The 23999-nt window shown below is 51.2% G+C and overlaps 4 protein-coding genes across 5 annotated transcripts in view; 3 read left to right on the forward strand and 1 right to left on the reverse strand.

Moving 5' to 3' along the window:
* The first annotated feature begins 4279 nt into the window (after positions 1–4279).
* On the forward strand, positions 4280–5108 carry LOC107111743 (arylamine N-acetyltransferase, pineal gland isozyme NAT-10-like). The gene has a single exon (XM_015412758.1). It carries the CDS (start codon positions 4296–4298, stop codon positions 5106–5108), a length of 813 nt encoding a protein of 270 aa, XP_015268244.1. The 5' UTR covers positions 4280–4295.
* Positions 5109–8652: 3544 nt separating this feature from the next.
* LOC107111740 lies at positions 8653–12380 on the forward strand. 2 transcript variants are annotated; one of them, XM_015412756.1, is made up of 2 exons: positions 8653–8723; positions 11300–12380. In XM_015412756.1, exon 2 carries the CDS (start codon positions 11314–11316, stop codon positions 12283–12285), a length of 972 nt encoding a protein of 323 aa, XP_015268242.1. In that variant the 5' UTR covers positions 8653–8723; positions 11300–11313; the 3' UTR covers positions 12286–12380. The 2 variants fall into 2 exon arrangements, with proteins under 2 accessions (XP_015268242.1, XP_015268241.1); XM_015412755.1 differs by having other exon boundaries at positions 8657–8732.
* Positions 12381–15137: 2757 nt separating this feature from the next.
* LOC107111739 lies at positions 15138–19874 on the forward strand. The gene is made up of 2 exons (XM_015412754.1): positions 15138–15279; positions 18801–19874. The coding sequence occupies exon 2, from the start codon at positions 18807–18809 to the stop codon at positions 19818–19820; it is 1014 nt and encodes a 337-aa protein (XP_015268240.1). The 5' UTR covers positions 15138–15279; positions 18801–18806; the 3' UTR covers positions 19821–19874.
* A 2589-nt stretch (positions 19875–22463) lies between these two features.
* The window catches only part of LOC107111735 (protein KHNYN-like), a 31146-nt gene continuing 29610 nt past the window's right edge, over positions 22464–23999 (reverse strand). The window contains exon 8 of the mRNA XM_015412749.1: positions 22464–23951. Within this exon, the coding sequence (XP_015268235.1) occupies positions 23615–23951 (337 nt within the window). The 3' untranslated portion in view covers positions 22464–23614. The remainder of the gene's footprint in view (positions 23952–23999) is intronic.

Below are 23999 nucleotides of genomic sequence, written 5' to 3' on the forward strand. Positions count from 1 at the left end.
AGTACGACAGTGCATAGAAGGCAATGGTAGAATAGTAGTGGCAGCAGCTCCTTCTCAAAGGCGTGGCAGAAGAGCTCCATCTTGCAGGACCTGCAGAACTGAGAAGAAAGGTCCCGCAGGGCCCGGATCTCCACCGGGAGCTCCTTCCACCAGGTAGGCGCTGCCACCGAAAATGCCCTGGTCCTGGTCGCCGGCTCAGCTAGTTTTGAAACAGACAGGGGTTTTGTTCTAAAGCCTGCTCACATGGATAACGAACAGAAGGTTAACCGAGCATTAAGAAGACGAAATATGTTACAATTTTAACATATCCAAGCAATCGTAAAACTTCTCTTAACTTTTGATTTCACCGCAGTAGCTAGAAGGCATGCAGTCTCTAACATATGACACATGACCAGCGACCTGCCGTGGTCCACTGGGGCTGGTTTTGGGCAGCTTGTACACAAAAGTTGCTAAAAAGGCAAATGTGATTTTGGGCTGTATCAACAGAAGTATAGTGTCCAGATCACGAGATACGATGGTACCCCTTTACTCTGCTCTGGTTAGACCTCACCTACAGTATTGTGTTCGGTTTGGGGCACCACAATTTAAGAAGGATATAGACAAGCTGGAATGTGTCCAGAGGAGAGCAACGAAGATGGTGAGGGGTCTGGAGACCACGTCCTATGAGGAAAGGTTGAAGGAACTGGGTATGTTTAGCCTGGAGAGGAAACAACTAAGAGGTGATATGATAACCATCTTCAAGTACTTCAAGAGCTGTCATCTAGAGGATGGTGTGGAGTTGTTTTCTGTTGCCCCAGAAGGTCGGACCAGTAGCAATGGGCTGAAATTAAATCAGAAGAGTTTTTGGCTAAACATTAGGAAGAACTTCCTGACAGAACAGTTCCTCAGTGGAACATGCTTCCTCAGGAGGTGGTGGGCTCTCCTTCTTTGGAGGTTTTCAAACACAGGCTAGATGGCCATCTGACCGCAATGCATTTTCTGTGAACTTAAGCAGATCATGAGATGGAAAGGCAGGATGGGTTGCCTCAGTGTTTAGTTCTTGTGGACCTTTTCTACATGCCCAGATAAATGCTGATTGCCACTTTGGGGATCAGGAAGCAGTCCTGGAGGGGTTTTGTCATCTTCTGGGCATGGAACAGTGGTCACTGGGGGTGTGGAGGGGGAGGTATTTCTGAATTTCCTGCATTGTGCAGGGGGTTGGACTAGAGGACCCTGGAGATCCCTTCCAACTCTATGATTCCATGATTCTATGAGCAGTGTGTACATTGCATTGTCATGTGTAGCCGTCTCTTGTGAAAAGAGCAAGGTGGTTTATAATAAAGCCTTTAAAAACTACCAAAAAAAGGAAAAGAAAATTAAATATGTTGTTTTTGCTATTTATTCATAATGGCTACAAGGTTTGCAAAAGACGAGGTGCTTAACAGTGGGGAAGGAACCATCAGGGCGACGAAAAGACAGGAATGGGTACGTTTGTGTGTGCTGCCCTCTGCTGGAGAGAGTATGTCCTTCTCTCCGATTGTCTTGGTCTCTTTTAGATAGCGAGTAAATTTGGGAAAGAACACTTCCAAGTTAGTTCTCCTGCCATGAATTAGAATGTAACAATTGGGATTCTGCTAATCAGGGCGATTTTTGGGCAGGAACGCACAGGAATGGAGTTCCGGCTGGCTCCCAAGTTGGCCACGCCCAGCAGGAACTCATTAGCATAATAGGCCACACCCAACAGCAGAAACTCATTCGGATTGGCTACATTAGGGGTGTGTGGCCTAACATGCGAAGGAGTTCCTGCTACAAAAAAGCCCTGGGTTTTGACAACAAACAAGGTAAGAATGACAAGCAAAAGGTGGGTGTGGCTGGATAACCACACTTCTGGTAACATGGGGGTGCGGCCTAATGTGCTAATGAGCTGTGCTGTTAGGGGTGTGGCCCAATATGCTAATGAGTTCCTGCTGGGCTTTTTCTACAAAAAGAGCCCTGCTGCTGATGTTGGACTTAATTGTCCAATAAGTGAGTGAAAGACCACTCACTGGTAAGGCACAGAAATTATGAGAACCATATGTCTGTCTTTCCTGGAGAAATCCTGGGTTTGAAGAGAAATACAAGCCACGCTCAAACGTGCAGCTCAAGAGGTGGTTGGTCTGTCATTTTATTGAGACGCTTCTTTAAAATCATCTCAGGCTCTGCTGGCTACTTGCAGCCCAAAACGGCACCAGGGTAGAAGCACCATTTCATCTCATACACACAAACAGATGCTGTGCAAAGAACTGCGTTGCCAATCTCCAGTCAGGGCTTGGAGATCTCCGAGAATTACAACCAACCTTCAGACAACAGTGATCAGTTCCTCCGGAGGAAAAGGCTGCTTCGGAAGGCGGTCTCTATGACATCATATCCTTCCCTCCCATCCTGAAACCCTGCATTTCCCAGGCACCACCCCCAAACCTCCAGGAATTTCCCAACTCAGAGTTGGCAACCCTGAGCAAAAAGTATATTTGAACATCTGGAGGTACAGTTTAGCTCGGACAGGCCCCAGAATTCTGAGCAGCCCCCTCCAAACATTCACTAGTCCCGAAACGAAGAAGTGAAATTCGGCTCTGATGACTATTCAGGAGTCCAGCGGGGAGAACACTGAACCATTGGTGGGTTGTGGGGATTGAACTCTACAGTATGGAATGTTCTGATCTTTGTGTCTAATGATGAGAGAGGAACGGTGGAATGGGAACAGTTGGAATTTGATTCAAAAATATATTGAAGGGGGGGGAAATCACAGTTCACAACTAAAAGGATGGATTCAGACCACTGTGGTGGTCCCACCACCTGCCCCCTAAATGACCCAAGCACTGACGAAAAGGCCGTAGCCATAGAGATTACGGTTGCCTGGTCCCCTCGAGGAAATCCCAGGTCCCTTCCATAAGCATTCCTTTTCAAGAAATAAGTCTTCAAAAACTCAACTCTAAAGAGAATCAGACTGCTTCTTAGCTCACTGACTTCAATGAGCTTAGAAGGAGTCTTTTATTTATCATATGGCATATAATAATAAACTCCATAGAAGACTGGATTTTGCCTATATGCCTGTTCTTGTATTCTGGTGTTCCAGCCGAAGAGCTGAGATGACTCGAAATGAACTTGTTTAGAAACATTCTAATGTGATTGATTGATAGCTGGCAATTCATGGCCAACAATTAAAATTCCAGGAGTTCTCCAGGCCCCATCTGGAGGTTGGCAACACAAATATAAATCCTCCATGGCCACTGTGAACCCTTCTTCATTTGCACTGGAAGTGCATAGGGAAGTCCTCATGTGGAAGCACCGTACAAAACCTATAGGGAGTCTCTTGTGTACATATAAACCAGTTTCAAACTAGTTTCATGGATATCACTTTCCCCAATACCTGTTGTGATCCTTTTTTCTTTTTTTTCTTTTTTGGTGAGGCTGCCAAGAATTATTCTATTAAACATCCCCAGACTTTCAGAAAACAGCAGTCCAAAGGTCTTTAGACAGATGAACTGGTTTGCAACTGGTTTAAACCGGTGGCATATTCAGCTGGCTGCTGCACAATCGAAATAGCACATTTATAGAGGGGGGGGGGACGGAGAGAGAGAGAATCCCACATTCCATTTACTGTTTCATGCGACTGGCCCAATATCCGCTTTGCTTTGCTCAGCCAGAGACGTCAAGGGGTTAAGGTGCCAACATAAAGTTGAAGGCGAGGCTACTGGATAGGCTCTTTGCAGTGCCCAGGGGTCATGTGACATGCCTCGTTTCCTTTTCTGCTCTCCCGTTCATTTCCCCTAGTAGTGAAACCGAAGACTTTACTCAAGGCAAGTGTGCAGAGCTCCAGAAATTCCAGCCGAGTCATTCTCCGGAGGAGGAAGAGCTGAGCCAGCAAGGAAGGATGGGATGGGAGCCAGGATTCCTGTTGGCTGAGTTGTCAACTATGAATTAGAGATCCCTGATCCACAAGGCTTGTAGGAGAAGACAGTGAGGTCTGATGAACTGGTGGTGGTGGTGGTGGTGGGGAGTAAACTGGATTCCTGACTCCTCCTATCGCTTCTGCATCCTGCCCAGCATGGATTAGGGAGGGGGCTTTTTTAATCATCTAGTCACAGCTGATTTAAGGTGACCCCGTAGGGACTTCAAGGCAAGAGACACTGAGAGCTGGTTTGTCATTGCCTGCCTCTGCGTCACAACCCTGGACACCCTTGGTGGCCTCCCATCCAAATACTGACCAGGGCCGACCCTGCTTAGCTTCCGAGATCCGACAAGATCAGGCTATCCAGGGTGATCCAGGTCTAAGCAACATGGACGTTACCCAGTATCTACTACGGATCAGGTACCAGGGTCCCGCCCAGCCTTCTCTGGAGACCTTGCGCTGCCTCCACCATTGCCATCTCTCCTCCGTGCCCTTTGAAAGCCTGAGCATCCACTGCAGGGAGCCGATCGCCTTGGCGTTGCCCCTTCTCTACGACAAGATTGTCCGGCGCCACCGGGGCGGCTTCTGTTTCGAGCTGAATGGGCTTTTCTTGTGGCTGCTGCAGACGCTGGGATTTGGTGCCAAAGCGGTGGCCGGTCGTGTCCGGAACCCCTTCACGGGGCGCTATGGCCCCCCCCTGGACCATATGGTGATCTTGGTCCAGCTGGAGGGACGCTCGTTCCTCTGCGATGTCGGTTTCGGGGAAGGCTTTCTAGAGCCCCTGGAGTTGAAACCAGGCACAGAACACGTTCAAAAAGGGGGTATATTCTGGTTGGGCAACAAGGGGGGGATTTGGGTCTTGGAGCGCCGGGAAGTTCCCGGCAAGGAAGGGAGACCTTTGTATCAATTCACCCTTGAGGAGAAGAAGCTGGACGATTTTGCTGGCATGTGCTCCTATCACCAGACTTCGCCCAGTTCCATCTTCCCCTGCAAATCCTTCTGTTCCCTGCGGAAGGAAGATGGCGGGCGCCTTACCTATATGGGATGGCGTCTTATCTCCACTGCGGGGGAGAAGCGTACAGAGACTGCACTGCAAAGCTCTGAGATCCCAGCCATACTGCATGAGAAATTCGGGGTTCGGTTGGAGGGAGACTTCAAGCCAAAGGACAAAGAGATCGTACTACCTCCTGAAGAAGACTAAGAAGGTAGAAGGGAAACAGCTCTCCTATTTTAACAGCAGGCTAGAAACTGGATTATACATCACCTCTTTGCACCCAGGGTTTCAGTCTCTGGCAGAACTGACGGTCGTACCACGGGATGTTCCTGAACATTCTAACTTCCGAAAGGGGAGGGGCAGTCAGTTTTGTTGTTCCAGACCTAGAAAAAAAAGTCTGTAGAAACAGATTCCCTCCCGGTACTTTGTCTTCCTACAGCAAAATGGAGGTGCCCCCAGGTTGTTTTAATCAAAAAGCAAGGAGGCAAAGATTTGGGAATGAAGCGTGTGGAAGGCGGGGTTTGGGGAGAGGAGTGACTTCGGCAGAGTATAACACCATACAGTCCACCCTCCAAGTACAGTCGCCATGTGCCTGCTGGGGATGGGAGATCTCCTGCCCCCAATGGCTCTTGCCTTCTGGCACTCCAGTGGCCCGCAGAAGAAAGGTGGAATCTGCATTGGTATTTGCCAAGTCCCCCCGGGGGGCGGGGAAACCCCTGCCCGAGAGGCCCGTTACCCGCCACCGACGGACCAGGCCCCGGGGGGAACCCCACCCCCAAAGCACGCGACGTGCCCCACGTCAGCACGTCACCCGGAAGTGACACAGTCGCATCAGGCACGTTGGGGGCGGGGCCACGGTCATCAGAGGGAAAACTCTATGGTTTTCCCTTGGATGACTGTGGCCCCGCTCCCGGCGTGCCCAACGTGGTTGCGTCACTTCTGGGTTACGTAATTGCGGCACGCACTTAAACTCCCAAAACAGCGCTGGAGTCCCCCACTCTACATGCAGTAAGGACTTGGCAACCCTAGCTAGAGCCAGTTTGGTGTAATGGTTAAGTGTGCTGACTCTAATCTGGGAGAACCCGGTTTGTTTCCCCACTCCTCCACTTGCACCTGCTGATGTGACCTTGGGTCAGTCACAAGCTCTGTCAGAGCTGTCCTTGAAAAAGACCAGTCTGTGTCAGAGTTCTCTCAGCCCCACCCACCTCCCAAGGTGTCTGCTGTGGGGAGGGAAGGGAAAGGAGTTTGTAAGCCGCTCTGAGACTCCAAGTGAAGGGCGGGGTATAAATCCAATCTCTTCTCTCTCTTTTTCTTCTTCTTGCTCCGCCTCCAAATAAGATGTCCACTGTTGTGTATGCTGACCGCCACCGGGGGCCAGCGGTCAAACAGAGCTGCCAGAGCTTGACTCTGGAACAACAATAGGAACTAGGCTCCTAGTCCCTCCACTGGGGAGCCAATGGGATCCATGGCGGGAGATTCAAACCCACCAATGGTGACCAGGGGTGTGTCCCCAGGGATGTATATAGTTGGCCCCCCGGGCCGTTGTTCCCCGTCCTTGTTGTGTACCTAATAAAGTGTGCTATGCACTACGCTAATCAAAGGCTTATCTGCTCTGTTTACCTTCTGACCGCACATAGAGGAATGTAAGAAACTTTTCCATTGCTTGACAAGCTAAGAGTGAATGATTTTATCTTGTTTTGTGATTTTTATATTGCCTGAAAACTTAGAGAAAGATCCCTTCCACATACATACATACATTCTGCAAAGTAAACACCCAGTCTTTACTGGGTTTTTTGGCTATTTTGGCTTTCTGGGGCAAAAGCTGGGCAAAACTGAAAGCTGAGAAGATCCTTCTCTTTGAAGGTAAAGAGAAGTTTGTAGCTTGTTGGCTTGTTGCCTTAAGTAATTTATTGCCTTGCTAAAGCTAATGGGTGCCAGCAAATGCTGGGCGTGCTAGAGAAGAGGGAGGAGAACAACATTCCCGGCCAGCAAGCAGGAAAAAATAGCAGATTTCTTTGTACCACTTTCAAGCAAGCATCTCACCAGTATAAAGAAAGACGTCGTCAAGACTGTTTTAAAAATGAGATGCAGGTTCAGCCAAAGAAAGAAAAAAATATCACCATTGGCAAAGAAGTGACGTCACATCCCAGAAAACCCAGACGTGATGCCAGTCCTATCTAGGAATTCCTGAAAATTCTATGGTTTTGCCATAGAGGTTCTGGAAATTCTTAGAGAGGTGTGATGTCATTTCTGGGTTCTCCCAGAAATGCCACCGCACTGTCACTGCCAGCCACCTTCCATTTCTCCACCTAGTCTCCCACTGGCTCGGCGTGGCAACGCAACCTAACCTCCAAAGCAGCCGGTTTCTCTAGAGGAAGTGATATTTGTAATCTGGAGATGAGTTATAATTCTGGGAAACCTCCAGGCCCCATCTGGACGCTGGTAATCCTGTCTGTGACAATCGAGGAATTTCCCCAGTCTCTATGGTATTTACTATAGAGACTGGGGACATTCCTACCGGGTTGTGGGGTTGCGACATTACTACCGAGTGATCCCCTGCAAGTGACGTCATAGTGACCCAGATGCTCCCTCCAAACACCACCCCTCTAAAGCTCCCAGGACGGGGAGGCGCAGGACTGGTAGCCCTATTTAGCCATGAGGTGGCAGAATTTAGGCTGGATTTCAGTTCTGAATATTCCTTCGCCTTAAAGAAAAAGCCGTGCAAGTAGAAAACTAGCATGTCAAGGAGATAGGTCGTGCTAGTGTTCCTTTTGCTGGAAGCCTGGACACAGGCAAGCATTCTAAAATGCGATCTACACTCTAATCACGCAGACCGTTCTACCACCTCTTTTTCCCCGCATGTGTGAACGAGGCCTCGTGCCTCTGTACTGGGTTCAACTAGATCATTTCCATGCAGAGATGCAGCAGCCTTATCTGTCCACAAAGGAGGCAGGCTCGGAGGAGGAGGAGGAGGAGAAGAAGAAGAAGAAGAAGAAGAAGAAGAAATTTGATTTATACCCCGTAGCCCCGCCCTTCACTACCCAAAGGAGTCTCAGAGCGGCTTTTTTTTTTTCTTAAAAAAAATCCCCCGTAGCCCCGCCCTTCACTACCCAAAGGAGTCTCAGAGCGGCTTGCGAACTCCCTTCCCCTCCTCACAACAGACACCCTGTGAGGTAGGTGGGGCTGAGAGAGCTCTGACAGAAACTGCTCTTTTTCAAGAACACCTCTGACAGAACTATGGCTTGCCCAAGGTCATCCAGCAGGTGCAAGTGGAGGAGTGGGGAATCAAACCCGGTTCTCCCAGATTAGAGGAACTCATGCAGATATGCATTAGGTAGACTCTGAGGGTACATTGCTCTTATTCTTAAAAACAAGCCTCGGGTAGGAGGTAAGAAAGAAGCATGAATCCAATTTTAATGCAGAAACAAGTGTGCATCAGCTAGCAGATAGTAAGGCAACAGCAGGTTCAAGGAACGTCCAGCTCAACATACCGCATCTCTCCTGAGTAACAGACCAGCCACGTGGAGAGCACAGATAGCAACTCTCTTGCCATGTGAATTAGGCAGATAAGACGTCCCTGCTCTCGAGAGAAGGGAGGGAGAGAGAGCAGAGCTCCTTCAGGCACCCTGTTGGGATTCCTTTGCACATTACAGGCGCGGCTGGCTGTAGGTGAGGGGTGTTCATGTTGACATTTAAGGTCTTGGGAGGAGCCAAAGGAGGGGCCAGTTGAAATGAGAGAAGCCCCTGCCGTCGTGGGGGAGTAAACAAGCCTTTCTGACTTGCGTGTAAAGCAGGAACTTCGGTGGTGTGCAGCAACCAGGATTAAGAGCTGTGAGAAGTGGGGCGGGGAGGGGAAATGGTGTGGGGGGGCAGGGGTGACAAAGCAGGGGAGGATCACAGAACATCAGCCACATGGGGGTGGCCAGTCTGGTATAGTGGTTAAGTGCACGGACTCTAGTCTGGGAGAACTGGGTTTGATTCCCCACTCCTCCACTTGCACCTGCTGGATGACCTTGGGTCAGTCACAAGCTCTGTCAGAGGTGTTCTTGAGAAAGCAGTTTCTGTCAAGAGCTCTCTCAGCCCCATCTCCCTCCCAGGGTGTCTGTTGTGGGGAGGGGAAGGGAAAGGAGTTTGTAAGCCGCTCTGAGACTCCTTCGGGTAGTGAAGGGCGGGATATAAATCCAATCTCTTCTTCTTCTCCTTTCTTTTCAAGGCTCCTGAACTTTTATGACCTCCATGACAGGCAGGAATTCAAGAGGTGAAGCTTTCCCCATCCCTGCAGGGCAGGCACACACCTCTTTACTGCTGCCTGTCTTGCAGCTATTACAGTGCCATCAGGAGCTCTGCTAAGTTGTTCAGGGCGGTGAGAACCAGGGAAGACTGTGAGGCGCTCCAGGGGGATCTGTCGAGGCTGGGCGAGCAGGTGTCAGCGTACGTGGGCATGTGCAAAGTAATGCACATCGGAGACAAAACACTTACTATAAATACATGTTGATGGGGTCTGAACTGGCGGCAACTGACCAGGAGACAGATCTTGGACTCGTGGTAGATAACTCACTGAAGATGTCGACTCAGTGTGCAACTGCAATAACAAAGGCAAATGTTATACTGGGAATTATTAGGAAGGTGATTCAAAACAAATCAGCCAGTATCATAATGCCCCTGTGCAGCCTCATTTGGAATATTTTGTACAGTTCTGGTCACTGCGGCTCAAAAAAGATATTATAGCATTGGAAAAGGTGTGGGGGGAAGGGCAACTAAAACAACTAAGGGGATTGAACACTTTTTTTTGAAGAAAGGTTATAGAGGTTAGGGCTCTTTAGCTTGGAGAAACTAGGACTGCGGGGTGACATGATCAAGGTTTACAAAATTATGCATGGGATAGAGAAGGTAGAGAAAGAAGTACTTTTCTCCCTTTTTCACAATGCAGGAACTCATGAGCACTCAATGAAATTAATGAGCCGTAGGCTTAGAACAGATAAAAGGAAGCACTTCTTCACCCAAAGAGTAATTAGCACTTGGAATTCACTGCTGCAGGAAGTGGTGGCAGCTACAAGCACAGACAGCTTCAAGAGGGGAATTGGATAAACATACAGAGCAGAGGTCCCTCAGTGGCCATTAGCCTCAAGGTATAGATGGAACACTATGTCTGGGGCAGTGGTGCTCTATATTCTTGGTGGTACTTGGGGAGGGGGCAACAGTGGGAGGGCTTCTGGAGTTCTGGCCCCACTGGTGAACCTCCTGATGGCACCTGGGTTTTGGCCACTGTGTGACACAGAGTGTTGGACTGGATGGGCCATTGGCCTGATCCAGCATGGCTTCTCTTATGCTCTTATATGTTCTTAATAGACAGTGGACATCTTTGACAAGAAGGTGTTCAGCACTTAACTGGCAAATTGAGAAGCACGGTGAACCTTTGCGCCTTGAGAACCTGAGGTGAAAGTTGGGGATATAAATTAAAAAGAGCAGCCAGTTCCAGAATGCAAGAGTCATTCAGCTGGTGCCAAATCTAAATCCATTTGAAGTGATCGAAGGAGGGGGCAATTCAGTGGGTGGTGGCTGATGTGTAAGTCTCCACAGCAGTGGAGACTTGTAAAGCAGGTATTGTTTCTTGGACTACCCTCAGGTTAGGGGGAAAGAGAACACAGGCTTTCTGGTTTCGCTGAACTCTTCATCCTGCAGAATGGGAAAGGAGCAACATTACATAATTACACATGACTGGATATATTTACAAGATTGCTTGTTGGTATTTTGTATTGTTTGTTGGCATTTTTACCAAAGATGTCCTGTGGTGATGCAGACATGGTCTCTGCTCTTGATATAAACTTTGGTGTTATTATTATACTTCCCAAAAGGTGCTCATAGGTATAGATAGGGACTCTGGGGCAAGTGATGCTCTGTCATCTTGGTGCTTGGGGGGGTCAACAGTGGGAGGGCTTCTAATGTCCTGGCCCCACTGCTGGACCTCCTGATGGCACCTGGTATTTTTGGCCACTGTGTGATACAGAGTGTTGGACTGGATGAGCCTTTGGCCTGATCCAACATTGGCATCTCTTATGTTCTTATTTTAACTCCTATGCAAGTTTCTTTTATGGAGAATAACAGACCAGCATAACACTGCATGGGATTGCACTTTAATGAGAGAGAGTGTGTGTGTGTTAGTAGTGTCTCTTCATGACTTCTTGGAGAAACCTGAAAGTAATATAGGGTAGCTCTAGGAATTGCCAGAAACTCTTATGGTAAAACTATTTTTGTCCTCACTATGGTGAGAGGCCTGGCAGCCCTAAACTGTGCCTGTGTGTGATTTTAATGAACAGAAGGATGGATGGAACTGTTGATTCTGTGGTAAGACTGCTCCCTCTCATTCTCCATGTCGCTTTCCCTCTTCTGCCCCACAGAGGCCTTGGTGGTGATGGTTCTGAGCAAGAAAGTTCCCGACATCCACATTTTTAGCACCAGAGCCGGAGATGTGGCTGTCCGCCCTGACCTGAACTGTTACCTCCTCCTGCCCAGTATGCCAACCTCACCCTGCGCCGAGCTACGGCCCCTGCACCCTTCTGTGTGGGGCGGAAAACACTATTTCAGCTCCCGTTGGCACGACTCCATCTACGTCGTCACGGGCAACAAGTTCACAGAGGCCCAAGACCTCAGCGTCGGGCCCAGCAGGCAGGCCCGAAACCTCCACCCTAGCTGCTGCGGTGGGCAGCATTATTTTGCTGTCACGGGTGGTTTTGTCATCATTCTGAGCCAGGGCACTTCGACGGCAGTGAAGGACTTGGCCACAGGAGAACCGGTCCCAGGCCTGTATCCGGGACACCAGTGGTCCGAGGAGAAAGTGGGGAGCATCCGCAGCTACCTCTACTGGCACCTGTGGGACAACTTCAGCGGACGTTTCTTCACGCTACACCCCAATATCCTCAGCTTCCTCCCAGGGGGTCTCGGCCTCGCCAAGGGGCCCGCATTTGGGGCCTGGAAGCTGTTAACAGCCCTCCACAACTACTCCGACATCCCCATCACCAAGTCACACAGACTACTCCGGACGGTGGGCTACGCTAAGGAGAAGCTGGCCGATGCCGGACATGGTTGGACGGCCTCTCTGCCAGATTCTCCGGAGCCAGGCGGTGTCCTCGTGGCACTCGCCAAGGCCCAGTTTGCACTGCCGTCCCAGTACGGAGGGGCGGGCCTTGACACAGAGCAAGAGGAATGGGAAGAGGCCCGCGAGGAAGAGAAGACCCTGGAAGTCGCATTACAGCCCAGCGAGGTGGCCTACACGTGGCAGTACCAACTAGGCCTTGGCAAAGACGCCATCTTGTTTTGCAGGGGAATCCAGGTCACCAACAGCTCCAACCCACCCCATGAAGTCCCCCTGCCACCTTCACCCTGAACCTCAGTCTTTCCCGTCTCTCATTCGCTCCTCTACTTTATCTCAGCGGAACAGAAGCGCCACAGGATTTCTTGGTGAAGCTGCGTTTTGGATCATGCGCGTGGAGAATTTAATAAAATCCTTACATGCTTCAATCTAAACCGAGGATTCATTTTCTACAGGGGAGGGGGGGGGGGAGAACCATGAGGACGGAAGGCTCTGTCATCGGTTTCCAATGATCTGTTCTGATAGTCATAAATAAGAACTGCCATTTTTAAAGGTTTTTTTCAAAGACATTGATAATTGCCAACATGTCTGCCTTATGCCTGGGCCTGTGTCTCTTCCGGCACTAGAGCACAATGGCTGGGACAGGCATCTTCAATTAATACTCCCTAATCTGCCCTACAGGAAGAAAACTAATCTATCATTGGGGAACTAGGCTAGTTTTCTATCTGCAGGGAGTTTTTTTTTTTTGCAGGAGAGCATTCAGGATCCCACCATATTCTGCACTCTGAAGCAGGGTGGCCTCTTCTGTACCCTTAATTACCACCTCATACAGCTTCACATCGGAACTGCGGTGGCTCAAGTGGTTAAGACGCTGAACTGCAGGCTGTGGAAGGTCGGTAGTTCAGCAGTTCGAGACCCGGGTGCCGCAAGACGGAGTGAGCTCCCGTCTCTAGTCCCAGCTCCTGCCAACCTAGCAGTTCGAAAGCAAGAAATTGCAAGTAGATAAATAAGGACCACTTCGGTGGGAAGGGGACAGCGTTCCGTGCGCCTTGGTGTTCAGTCATGCCGGCCACAAGACCACGGAAATGTCTTCGGACAGCGCTGGCTCTTCGGCTTTGAAACGGAGATGAGCACCACAACCCTAGAGTCGGATTTGACTGGCTTTCGAGCAAGGGAACCTTTACCTTTTTACAGCTTCACAGCAGAACTACAGGGGTAAACTGAAGAGGCTTGACAAGAGCATAGTGGAAGAACAGGAAGCACACCAGGATTGTTCAGGTGCATATGGAGAGGAAGCAACCCCTGGAGAGACAGGACAGTGCAAAGGACAGCGTGCTGCACTTAACTCAGGGGGACCTGAATTCGAATCTCCGTTCAGCCCTGCAACTGTGGAATTCTGAGCCAGCCGCTGTCTCTAACCTTAACCCTACCTCACAAGACGGCTGTGATAACTTGGTGAAGGTGGAGCCATTCCCACTGTCCCCAGCGCCTAGAATAAAGGTCGGGAGAAAATAGAAATGCAGTTTTAAAAGGGCACAGGAAACGGCAAGAGCTTGGTGAATCTTGACTTTCACCACTTCTTAAGGCTAGATTAGCCTACCATCCCAAATCATTTATTTACATATTTACTTGTAAATACAGAGTAGGGATGTCACCCGCACAGCACAAGAGGGGCAAAAATGCAAGGCACATCTCCCCCCCCCCCAGCTTTGCCAGAAGGAAGAGAAAATCGCCCTTCACACTCAACTTGCAGATCCCAGAGCGGCCCTCGGCCTTGCAAAGACTCCTGCCTGGCTCTCTGCTTGATCACTGCTCCAGGGTGGGAAGCACTGCTCCCTCTAAGCTGAGTTAGTGTGAGCTAGCTCACAGTTTTTTAGCCTCCGGCTCACGCATTTTTGTCTCCGCTCAGGAAGGATGGCTCCGGAGCAAGCCAATCTATGCAGCAGCCAAATCGCTCGCTCGCAGCTTGAATGCCAGCAGCTCACAAAGTAGAATATTTGCTCACAATGCTCCACAGCTTAGAGGAAGCATTGATGGGAAGGGTCATAAGGCTGCCAACTCTCTTAGAATCACAGAGTTGGAAGCAGGGGTCATTTTCTGCAGGAGCGGAGCTCCGGCAGTAAAGAGCCCAGGGGGCGGGCACATGCAACATGCCCCGCCCCCTGCTCCCAGCAGCCCTCAGTCAGAGCAAGAAGCAGCCAGGTAAGTTGCAGAGGCCCCCCCAAAAAAAACAGTCCCATGTCACCTTTAAGACCAAGTTTTATTCAGGTACAAGCTCTCCCTCCTCTGCGAGGACAGATCTGCAGGTCCCCCCCCCCAATAGCTAGCAATCCAAAACAGTCCAGTGGCGCCTGAGCGGTGGGTGTTGCCTTCTGACACACTTCCAGTGATATCAGGGGGTGTGGTGTATGCAAATAAGTTATCCTAATGAGTTCTCATTTGGCCACCAAATGAGAAGGGAGCACTCACTGGAGAAGACCCTGAAGGTCAAAGAAGACGGGGATGGCAAAGGATGAGATGGTTAGACAGTGTCATAGATGCAACGAACATGAAATTGAGCAAACTTCAGAGGACGGCGGAAGACTGGAAGGCCTGGCGTGATGAGTCGGACACAACTGTGCGACTGAAAAACAACAAATGAGTTATGCTAATGAGCGCCTGCCCCTCTTTTTCTATGAAATGACCCCTGGTTGGAAGGGACCTCCAGGGTTATCTAGTCCAATCCTCTCCTCAATGCAGGAAATTCACAAATACTCCCTCCCCACACCCACACACCCAGTGACCCCTGCTCCATGCCCAGAAGATGGCAAAAAAAAACCTCCAGGATCACTGGGGGCCAAACTGGCCTGCAGAAAAACTGCTTCCCGGCCCCAAACTGGCGATCAGCATTTCCCTGGGCCTGTAAGAAAGGGCCAGGAGAACTAAGCTCTGATGCAGCCCTTCCTGTCCTCTTTCTCGTGGCCTGCCCGAGTTCACAGAATCAGCCAGGCGATTCTCAACAGACGCGCTCCTGCCATAAAAAAGGCTCAGGCTGGCAGCCGGCGACGCTCCTAAAGGCGCAGGAGGAAGCAGCGGCGCTCCGGGCCCTCCGGTCAGTTGGCAACCAGCCCCACCCCCTCGGCAGCTGCGTCCCCGCCCCCTGGGGAGGAGGAGGAGCCGTGCGGGTCAGCCCAGCCCCGGAGCCGCCTCTAGCCGGAAGCCTGCGAGGCCCGCCTGCCCGCGCCCGGGACCGAAAGTGACGCATCTATCTTGCAACAGCCGGCGAGGGTCGCCGTTGCCCGCTCCCAGGTGCGGTGCGATGCAGTGCAGGGTTGCGGGACGGGCTGGCCTGCGCCTCCCTCGCCCCTTTTCTCCCGCTAGCCTTTGGGGGCCGGTGGCAACGGGCTAGCTGGCTAGCCGGGGAGGCGCTTTCTCGCTTTGGGGCGGGGGCGGAGAGGGGACGAGATGGGGAGGCTCCGGGGCTCGATCCAACATTGGCCTGGAAGCTTCTTATGGCAGCCGCCTCCCGCGAATGCGAGATGCATAAGGGCGGCTGTGTAATAGCACTCTGCAGCTGCTCAGGGGCGCTCTCGCGGCAGCCTGTTCCCGTCGGGTCGGACGGGCTGATCCTGGCGCATCCCGAGGGCCTAAGCTCCGGCCTCGAAGTCAGCTCTGGGGCGGAGGGATGGATCCAGTGTTCCCTCTAAGCTGAGTTAGCGTGAGCCAGCTCACGGTTTTTAAGCCTCCAGCCAGTGCCGGATTTAGGCATAAGCTAAATAAGCTACAGCTTAGGGCCACTCGCAATCTGCTGGAGCCTTATTTGTCATTTTAAAACCCTTTAATTATGTAATTATTTCTGTGATTTTGTAAACACGTCCTTTGTTCTTTTTTTAATAAATAAAAATTGAAAGACAATATATTTTCAAATATTAAAAAAAAGCGTATATATTTTAAATTTTTCTGAGACCAACTGATTTAATTTAAAACAGTAGGGGGCCTCTGGGTTTTGTATAGCTTAGGGCCTCAGCCCTGCCTCCAGCTCACACATTTTTGTCTCCGCTCGGGAAGGAGGGCTCCCGAGCAAACCAGTTTATGCAGCAGCCAAATCGCTCACTCACAACTTTCATGCCAGGAGCGCCCAAAGTAGAATTTTTGCTCACAAGACTCCACAGCTTAGAGGGAACATTGGATAGAATGCCAGGCGGCCACAACCCTCCACCCCCCAAGACTCCAGCCTCTCCCCCGTCCCCATTTCTTCCCCAACTCCGGACTGATATGCCCCGCTTTTCGCAGCCAGCCAGGATCACTTTCCCCTGTAGATGGCGAGTCTTATGCTACAGACGGTGGTGGGGTCCACTGCGCCCTCTAAGCTGTGGAGTCTGGTGAGCAAAAATCCTACTTTGTCAGCTACTGGCACGAAAGTGGTGAGCGAGCGATCGGGCTCCTGCGTCAATGAGTTTGCTCTGGAGCCCTCCTTCCTGAGCCAAGACAGAAATGTGTGAGCCAGAGGCTAAAAAAACGGTGAGCTGGCTCACACTAACTCAGCTTAGAGGGAACACTGGTGGGGTCCCCCCTGTACACAGGAGGAGGAGACTGTAGGACTTGGGCTTTTGGCCACCTTGGAGAAAGCTTTTCCTGGGCAGCTTCGACCTCTTGTCCCAAATTCAGCCATAGGAGACTCAATGGTAGCTCCGATCCAGTGGGCTCCCCCACTTTCCCCCATCCTTGAAGGCAGCCCCACCTCCAAAAAGACTGCTGGCTTGGCAGATCCTCCCGCGGTTGTGCTCCTATCGTTTAAACGTGCTTTTTAGAGCTGGGAGTGAAATCGAGGCCTGGGTGTGCCGCATGACGGAGTGAGCTCCCGTCTCTAGTTCCAGCTCCTGCCAACCTAGCAGTTTGAAAGCAAGAAATTGCAAGTAGATAAATAGGGACCACTTCGGTGGGAAGGTAACAGTGTTCCGTGCGCCTTGGTGTTCAGTCATGCCGGCCACATGACCACGGAAACGTCTTCGGACAGCGCTGGCTCTTCGGCTTTGAAACGGAGATGAGCACCGCAACCCTAGAGTCGGACTCGACTGGCTTTCGAGCAAGGGAACCCTTTACCTTTACATCAGGGTAGCCCAATCTCACTGGACCGTAGGAGCTGAGCAGGATCCGGCCCTGGCTAGTATTTGGATGGGAGGAGACCCCCAGAGGAATACCAGGCTCCTGCCGCAGAGGCAGGCAATGGCAAATCACCTCTGCGTGTCTCTTGCCTGGAAAGCCCAAGGGGGTTCCCAGAAGTCCGCTGTGACTTGACGTCAAGGCAGAGACAAGATGAGGGCTCCAAAACGATCGATACTGTCACCAAATGTCTTCCCCTCCAGCCCCGTTTGTGGATTTATTTTACTTGCTTGGTTTGTACCCTGCTCTTCTCCCCAGTGTGGCTTATAGCGCTCTCCCCTTCTCCATTTTATCCTCACAACAACCCTGTGAGGTAGGTTGGGCAGTGAGACTGGTGGCCCAAGGTCACTCAGCAAACTTCGGTGGCAAAGTGGGATTCAAACCTGGATCGTCTGTATCCTAGTACGACGCTGACCGCTACCCTTGCCCTCTCTGACGGGTGGGTGTAAGGATTTGCATGCATCTCACTTTGGGGGCGAAATCCTGACTCAAACTGGCCTCTGTCACCAAATGTACTGTCAGTTGAGGCCTATATCTCAAGGAGGGGGTGAAACCCGGGTCTGGGCCGTACCACTTTGCAGTGCAGGTAGGGGCCTGAAGGACTGATACCTTGTTTTCCCGAAAATAAGACCTACCCCAAAAATAAGCCCTAGCAGGATTTCTATGCATTTGTGGTATAAGCCCTAGTGTGTCTTCTTGAGAAAAAATAATAAAAGACAGTGTCTTATTTTCGGGGAAACACGGTAGTACCTGTTCATACAAGACTGTTCCCTGCTCATAAAAACCAAGTGTGCCAGAAAGGAAATACAAATTGGGGGCTTGGCAAGGAGGTGTATTCGGTCAGGTGAGCCCCCGTCTACAGTCTGAAGTGGTACGGCCCAGACACAGGTAGACCACCGAAGAGTTATGCAAGCTTATTTTTCAAAAAGAAGACAGAATTCGACATGTTATTCAGGGATAAGTAAAGGTAAAGGTCTCCCTTGCTCGAAAGCCAGTCGAATCTGACTCTAGGGGTGCGGGTGCTCATCTCCATTTCCAAGCCGAAGAGCCAGCACTGTCCGAAGATATTTCCGTGGTCATGTGGCCGGCGTGACTAAATGCCGAGGTGCACGGAACGCTGTTTCCTTCCCACTGAAGTGGTACCTACGTATCTACTTGCAGCTTCTTGCTTTCGAACTGCTAGGTTGGCAGGAGCTGGAACGAGAGACGGGAGCTCACTCCATTATGCCGTGCTAGGGGGTCTCAAACTGCCGAACTACCGACCTTCCGGTCTGCAGCTCAGCGTCTTAACCTCGGACCCACCGCGGTCCCCTATTCAGGGATAAAGTAAAGGTCAAGGTTTCCCTTGCTCGAAAGCCCGTCGAATCCGACTCTAGGGTTGCGGTGCTCATCTCCGTTTCAAAGCCGAAGAGCCAGCGCTGTCTGAAGACGTTTCCGTGGCCATGTGGCCGGCATGACTAAACACCAAGGCGCACGGAACGCTGTTACCTTCCCACTAAAGTGGTACCTATTTATCTACTTGCAATTTCTTGCTTTCGAACTGCTAGGTTGGCAAGAGCTATTCAGGGATACACTGCCTCTAAACCTGGAGGCTCCATTTGGCTATCATGACTAACAATTGATCGGAACCTTCCGCCGTGTCTCTCCCCCCCCCCCCTTGGCTGCAGAACTCCATGGCTACTGTCGCCTCCCGGACAGACTCTCCCGGCACAGATGTCTTTGTCACCCGCCACGGTGCCTTCGTTGTCCGCTCTGACCTGGGTTGCTTCCTTCAAGCTCTCGACTTCTGCTCAGGTCAAGATATCAAGGTCTGGGAGCTGCACCCAGCCTGCCGGGGCGGGGACCACTACGTGGGGGACCCCTCCAGCTCGGCCGTCTACCTCCTCCGGGGGGACGCGTTCTTCAAAGTCCCAGACCTGAGCTCTGAACCGCCCACCGGCGCCCTCCCACTGCACCCCAGCTGCCGAGGGGGTGACCACTACACCTTCTGCGAGGACCGTTTCTCCATCTTTTTCCTGACCCGCGGCATCGTCCTCTCTGTGGCTGACTTGGCCACGGGCGGCTCAGCGAAGGAGATCTCTTTGGAGCCCGCGTTTACGGATGGACTGTACTATTACGGGTCAGACGCCAATCGCCTCGCCTGCTTCAGGATGGATGCGGAACGTGGCCTTTGCGGCCATGCGTGGTCCACAGCGGGCGATGAAGAGGTCTTCTCCGTCCACCCTGACGTGCTCTCCTTCCTCCCCGGTGGCCTGGCTGTCGTTTATGGGCCTGCCTTCGGAGTTTGGGAGTGCCTGACGCTGATGTCCAACGCCTCGGACCTCCCGGTGCCCAGCAGCCAGGAAATTACGCGGAAAGTCGGCTATTCCAAGAAGGCCTTGAGCCAAAAGTTCTCCATCTCCGGGTCTCTGGATCCCGAGTCATTGACTGTCTCCCTTCTTCAGTCTCAGTTTTCCCTCCCCGCTGCTCATGGCGGGATGGGGCTGCGAACGGAACAGGAAGAGTGGGAGGAAGTGTCCGAAGAGGAGGAGCCCTTACGGGTCTTCCTGCAGCCCAGGCAGAAGCTGTATTGGTGGCAGTACCGCCTGGGGCTGGGGAAAGAGCCCATCCTGTTCTGCCGCGCTCTCAAGGTCACCCGCAGCCCTTCGCCCCCTACCCACATCCCTCTGCCGCCGGCTGACTCTTGATGCCAGGAGGGTGGCGTGGCTCCTCGTGGTGGGTGAAATAAAAAAGGAAGCTGCTTCCCCTAACTCTCTTCTCTTGCTTGGGTCTGTGTTGTGCCCGTTTCACTGACGAGAAAACCAAAGCGGGTAGACTCACACGGGCGGGAATGGGAAGAGATCACGAGCGAGCGGGAAATCATGTCACTTGGATCATTTCAGTCCAAGATCTCTTATAGGGATTGCCTCCCTTTTTGCCTCCTACTGTTTAAGAGGCAGATAAGGAACTGAAATGGGCTTGCAGAGAAAGGGCGTCTACGTTCTTAAACCTGGTAAGAGAGGGCAGGGCTGTACACTTTGACACTCGGTTATGACACTCCCAGAGGGCCAGTTTGGTGTAGTGGCTAGGAGTGCGCGGACTCTAATCTGGGAGAACCGGGTTTGATTCCCCCACTCCTCCACTTGCACCTAAGAACATAAGAGACGCCAATGTTGGATCAGGCCAAAGGCCCATCCAGTCCAACACTCTGTGTCTCACAGTGGCCAGAAATACCAGGTGCCCTCAGGAGGGTCCCAGCAGTGGGACCTGCTGGATGATCTTGGGCAAGCCGTAGTTCTGTCAGAGCTGTTCTTGAAAGAGCAGTTCTCTCAGAGCTCTCTCAGCCCCACCTCCCTCACAGGGTGTCTGTTCTGGGGAGGGGAAGGGAAAGGAGACTGTAAGCTGCTCTGAGACTCCTTCGGGTAGTGAAGGGCGGGGTATAGATCCAATCACTTGTCTCTTCCCTCCTTCCAACAGCAAAGTCTGTAGTAATGCCCAGAAGGGTTAGGTTTATTTAGAGACCTAGGGTCTGGGTTGAGCGGGAAGAGGGAGAACAGCCCCCAAGCTGGAGGCGAGGCAGGTTAGGTAAAGGTTCCCTTGCTCGAAAGCCAGTCGAGTCCGACTCTAGGGTTGCGGTGCTCATCTCCGTTTCCAAGCCGAAGAGCCAGCGCTGTCCGAAGACGTTTCCGTGGTCCTGTGGCCGGCAGGACTAAACACCGAGGTGCACGGAACGCTGTTTCCTTCCCACCAAAGTGGTCCCTATTTATCTACTTGCAACTTCTTGCTTTTGAACTGCTAGGTTGGCAGGAGCTGGAAGGAACCAGAGACGGGAGCTCACTCCGTCATGCGGGTCTCAAACTGCTGAACCACTGACCTTCCGCAGCCTGCAGTTCAGCGTCTTAACCACTTGAGCCACCGTGAGTTACACAGGAGGAAAACCCACCCAGGAGGCCAAAGCAAGGGCTAGTGACAACCCCAGGTTTTCCCAGGTGACATCATCTTCCATTCAAACTACCCGTGATGTTGATGTTCCATGATGTGTAATTCGTTACTCAAAGCTGCAGGGAGGGGGGGATGAAATGGGGTCACGGGAAAGAGGGATTGTTAAATCCCCCCCCCCCCAAGACCATTTCCCCAATTGAAAATTCCCCACCTGGGTTTTCCCCAGGAGTGGAAAGACATGCATAGTTAAAGGGTCTATATCTTTTCCCCACTGATGAGCCTTAGACAGGAGGAAGGATTTTCATCAAGGAAATAGGACAGGGGGGGGGAAGAGCTAACCCCCGCCCCCTTCCCCAGTACCACTTCCCTGGTCCACAGCACACACACACAGACACACCCAGCTACTTTTTAAATATTCAAAGACAGTTCCGTAATTAAGGACAGATGATCACTGGTTGCCCGTTGATCCTCTCTGGTTTGCACACAGGCCTTCAAATAAAAAGTTACCGAGTTAGGCCTTTGGTCTGTCAAGCTGAGTCTTGCCTACTCTGACCGGCAGCCGCTCTCTGGGTTCCTAGGGCCTTCACACCACCTGCTGCCAGGTCGTCTTCAGCGGAGTGGCCAGGGATTCAACCTGTGCCTTGCATGCAGGTCAGAGGCTCTACCACTGAGCCAGGGGTCATTTCCTGCAGGAGCGCACAGGAGCGGAGCTCCGGCAGTAAAGAGCCCAGGGGGCGGGCACATGCAATAAGCCCCACCCCCTGCTCCCAGCAGCTCTCAGTCAGAGCAAGAAGCAGCCAGGTAAGTTGCAGAGCCCCCCCCCCAGTCCAAAACAGTCCAGTGGCACCTTTAAGACCACGTTTTATTCAGGTACAAGCTCTCCCTCCTCTGTGAGGACAGATCTGCACGTTCCCCCCCCCCCAATAGCTAGCAATCCAAAACAGTCCAGTAGCGCCTGAGCGGTGGGTGTTGCCTTCTGACACACTTCCGGTGATGCCAGGGGGTGTGGCATATGCAAATAAGTTATGCTAATGAGATCCTGAACCTCTTTTTCTACGAAATGACCCCTGCACTGAACCACCCCCCACCAGGACCACAAAATAGTGGATCCAGATTGGGTTTCACGCACTGAGAAACTCTATAGAATGCCTTTCGTAAAACTGTACATTTTGCCGACATCTAAATGTAGGATAAATCTGATACTGTTTGCATGATCTGTTACCCCAGGATTAATGAGGAGTGGGCTGGCCACACCTCAGTTTACCAAACATGGTTCTTCTGATTTCAGGATAACAACACGGGGCATGAAGGTATTATCAGCGTGTCAGCATGGATGACACGCCACCCTCTATTTACGTATGTTTACATATCAGAGAAAACGTTTGCAATCGACAGAAGTGGTTGGTTAAACACACAGATTTATTATGAACTCTTGAAATCAGTTCCATTTTTAAATTATTAAAAGCAAAAGGGGTGGGGGGGGAATGCGAGCACTTTGGATTCTTTTGTTCAGACAAGAATATAAAATTGTCTTTTCAATATCATTAATGGGGGGGTCATTTTTTAAAAAATAAATAAATAATTTGGTGTGGCGGGGGGGGTAAAAAAAAAATTGTTCTGCCACTTGGAAGGGGGGCTTTTAAAATTTCAGAATAGAAACAGGAGCAAAAAGAAATCTTAGAAACCGGAATGCATGTCGGAACAATGTTGGAGAAGCCGGTTTTTTAAAAATACAAAAACGAAGAGCATTGATGGATTAGCCTTCTCAAAAAAGGGGGAGCGGGTATACCCAAAGAAGCCTTATCCAAAACGACCCTTTCTAATGTCCTTACTTCTATACCGCAGGGAGGTTTCCTCCTTAATCTGGAAAATTATGGCTGAAGCCATCCGAAAATAGTTTTTAATCTGTTGAAGAAGCTACAACTCCTACTTCTGTTCTGTTTGTAACTGGTCTAGAATTGACGTCGCTGTCACAGCCTCTGGCTTGAGAGTGCTGTTAGAAGTCCTTCCCACAGGGCAATTTCCAGAGGTCCTGGGGAGATGACGGCCACGACAGGGAAATCCGTTTTCATTCACAGTTTGGAGAGACGCCCTGAGAAAGGAGAGAGTGTTTTGGGAGTATTGCTCTCTTATCACACCTTTGGCTGGCCAGTTTACTGAACTTATGGCACGCAGAAGCTTAACCCGGACTTTCCACTGCAAGGTCTGCATTCTTGGGACCAAGTGCCGGACAGCTGCTCTGGTTTTATGAAGACTTAGTGCATCAAAATTAAGACAAGAGCTTTTTTCTGCTGGCAAGTTTCAGGGGAGGGGGAGGGAGCTCATTGGTCCAGAATCCTGACAGGGAAGGCCAATGGATGTTCACATCGGCGGGGGAAGTCAAAAAATCTACTACGCTAACTTTGCATAGCAGAGTTTCTCCTGGGTCCTTTGTTGTGTCGGTAGATGGTTAGACCTTTTCGGCACCAAAGGTCTGAGGTTCAAGTCCATCCAGGAAGGAATTCCATTAATGCACCCTTTTGTGTAAAGGGGGGAAGATTTTAAAACTAAGTTCAGTGGCTCAGAAACCGAGGCTAAGAACAGCCTCGGAGAGCGTGTTGAGGTCGCAGCTGCAAGGATTTCGATGGAGGACAAAATCTATCTTCTTGTCCTGGTCTACAAAGATCTCCAGAAGTTCTCTCCTGAGCCGGTCTGTCTCCGCTACAGACCGAACCGCCGCCTTCTCCTCCTCCTCCTCGTCTCTCTTTTCCTGAAGCCTCCTCTGTCGATTCCCAGCCGAACCACTCGTCGGCCATCTGTCTCGGAGGCGAAGGACCTCAGTCTGCGAAGTAGGATGAACAGGTACCGGCACCTGAGTCGCCCGGCCAGCAAAGGTGTGGCATTTGGCAGGCTTGGACCTGCAACGGGAAACAAAATGGTGCAAAGTTCACTGTCTGATTTGGTCA

Source organism: Gekko japonicus, unplaced genomic scaffold (assembly GCF_001447785.1).
Source record: "Gekko japonicus isolate JY-2015 unplaced genomic scaffold, Gekko_japonicus_V1.1 scaffold669, whole genome shotgun sequence".
NCBI classification, from domain to species: Eukaryota; Metazoa; Chordata; class Lepidosauria; order Squamata; family Gekkonidae; genus Gekko; species Gekko japonicus.

Bases quoted from the DNA above. Each gene is read 5' to 3' on its own strand.
- LOC107111743 (XM_015412758.1), top strand. From the start codon at position 4,296: ATGGACGTTACCCAGTATCTACTACGGATCAGGTACCAGGGTCCCGCC.
- LOC107111740 (XM_015412756.1), top strand. From the start codon at position 11,314: ATGGTTCTGAGCAAGAAAGTTCCCGACATCCACATTTTTAGCACCAGA.
- LOC107111739 (XM_015412754.1), top strand. From the start codon at position 18,807: ATGGCTACTGTCGCCTCCCGGACAGACTCTCCCGGCACAGATGTCTTT.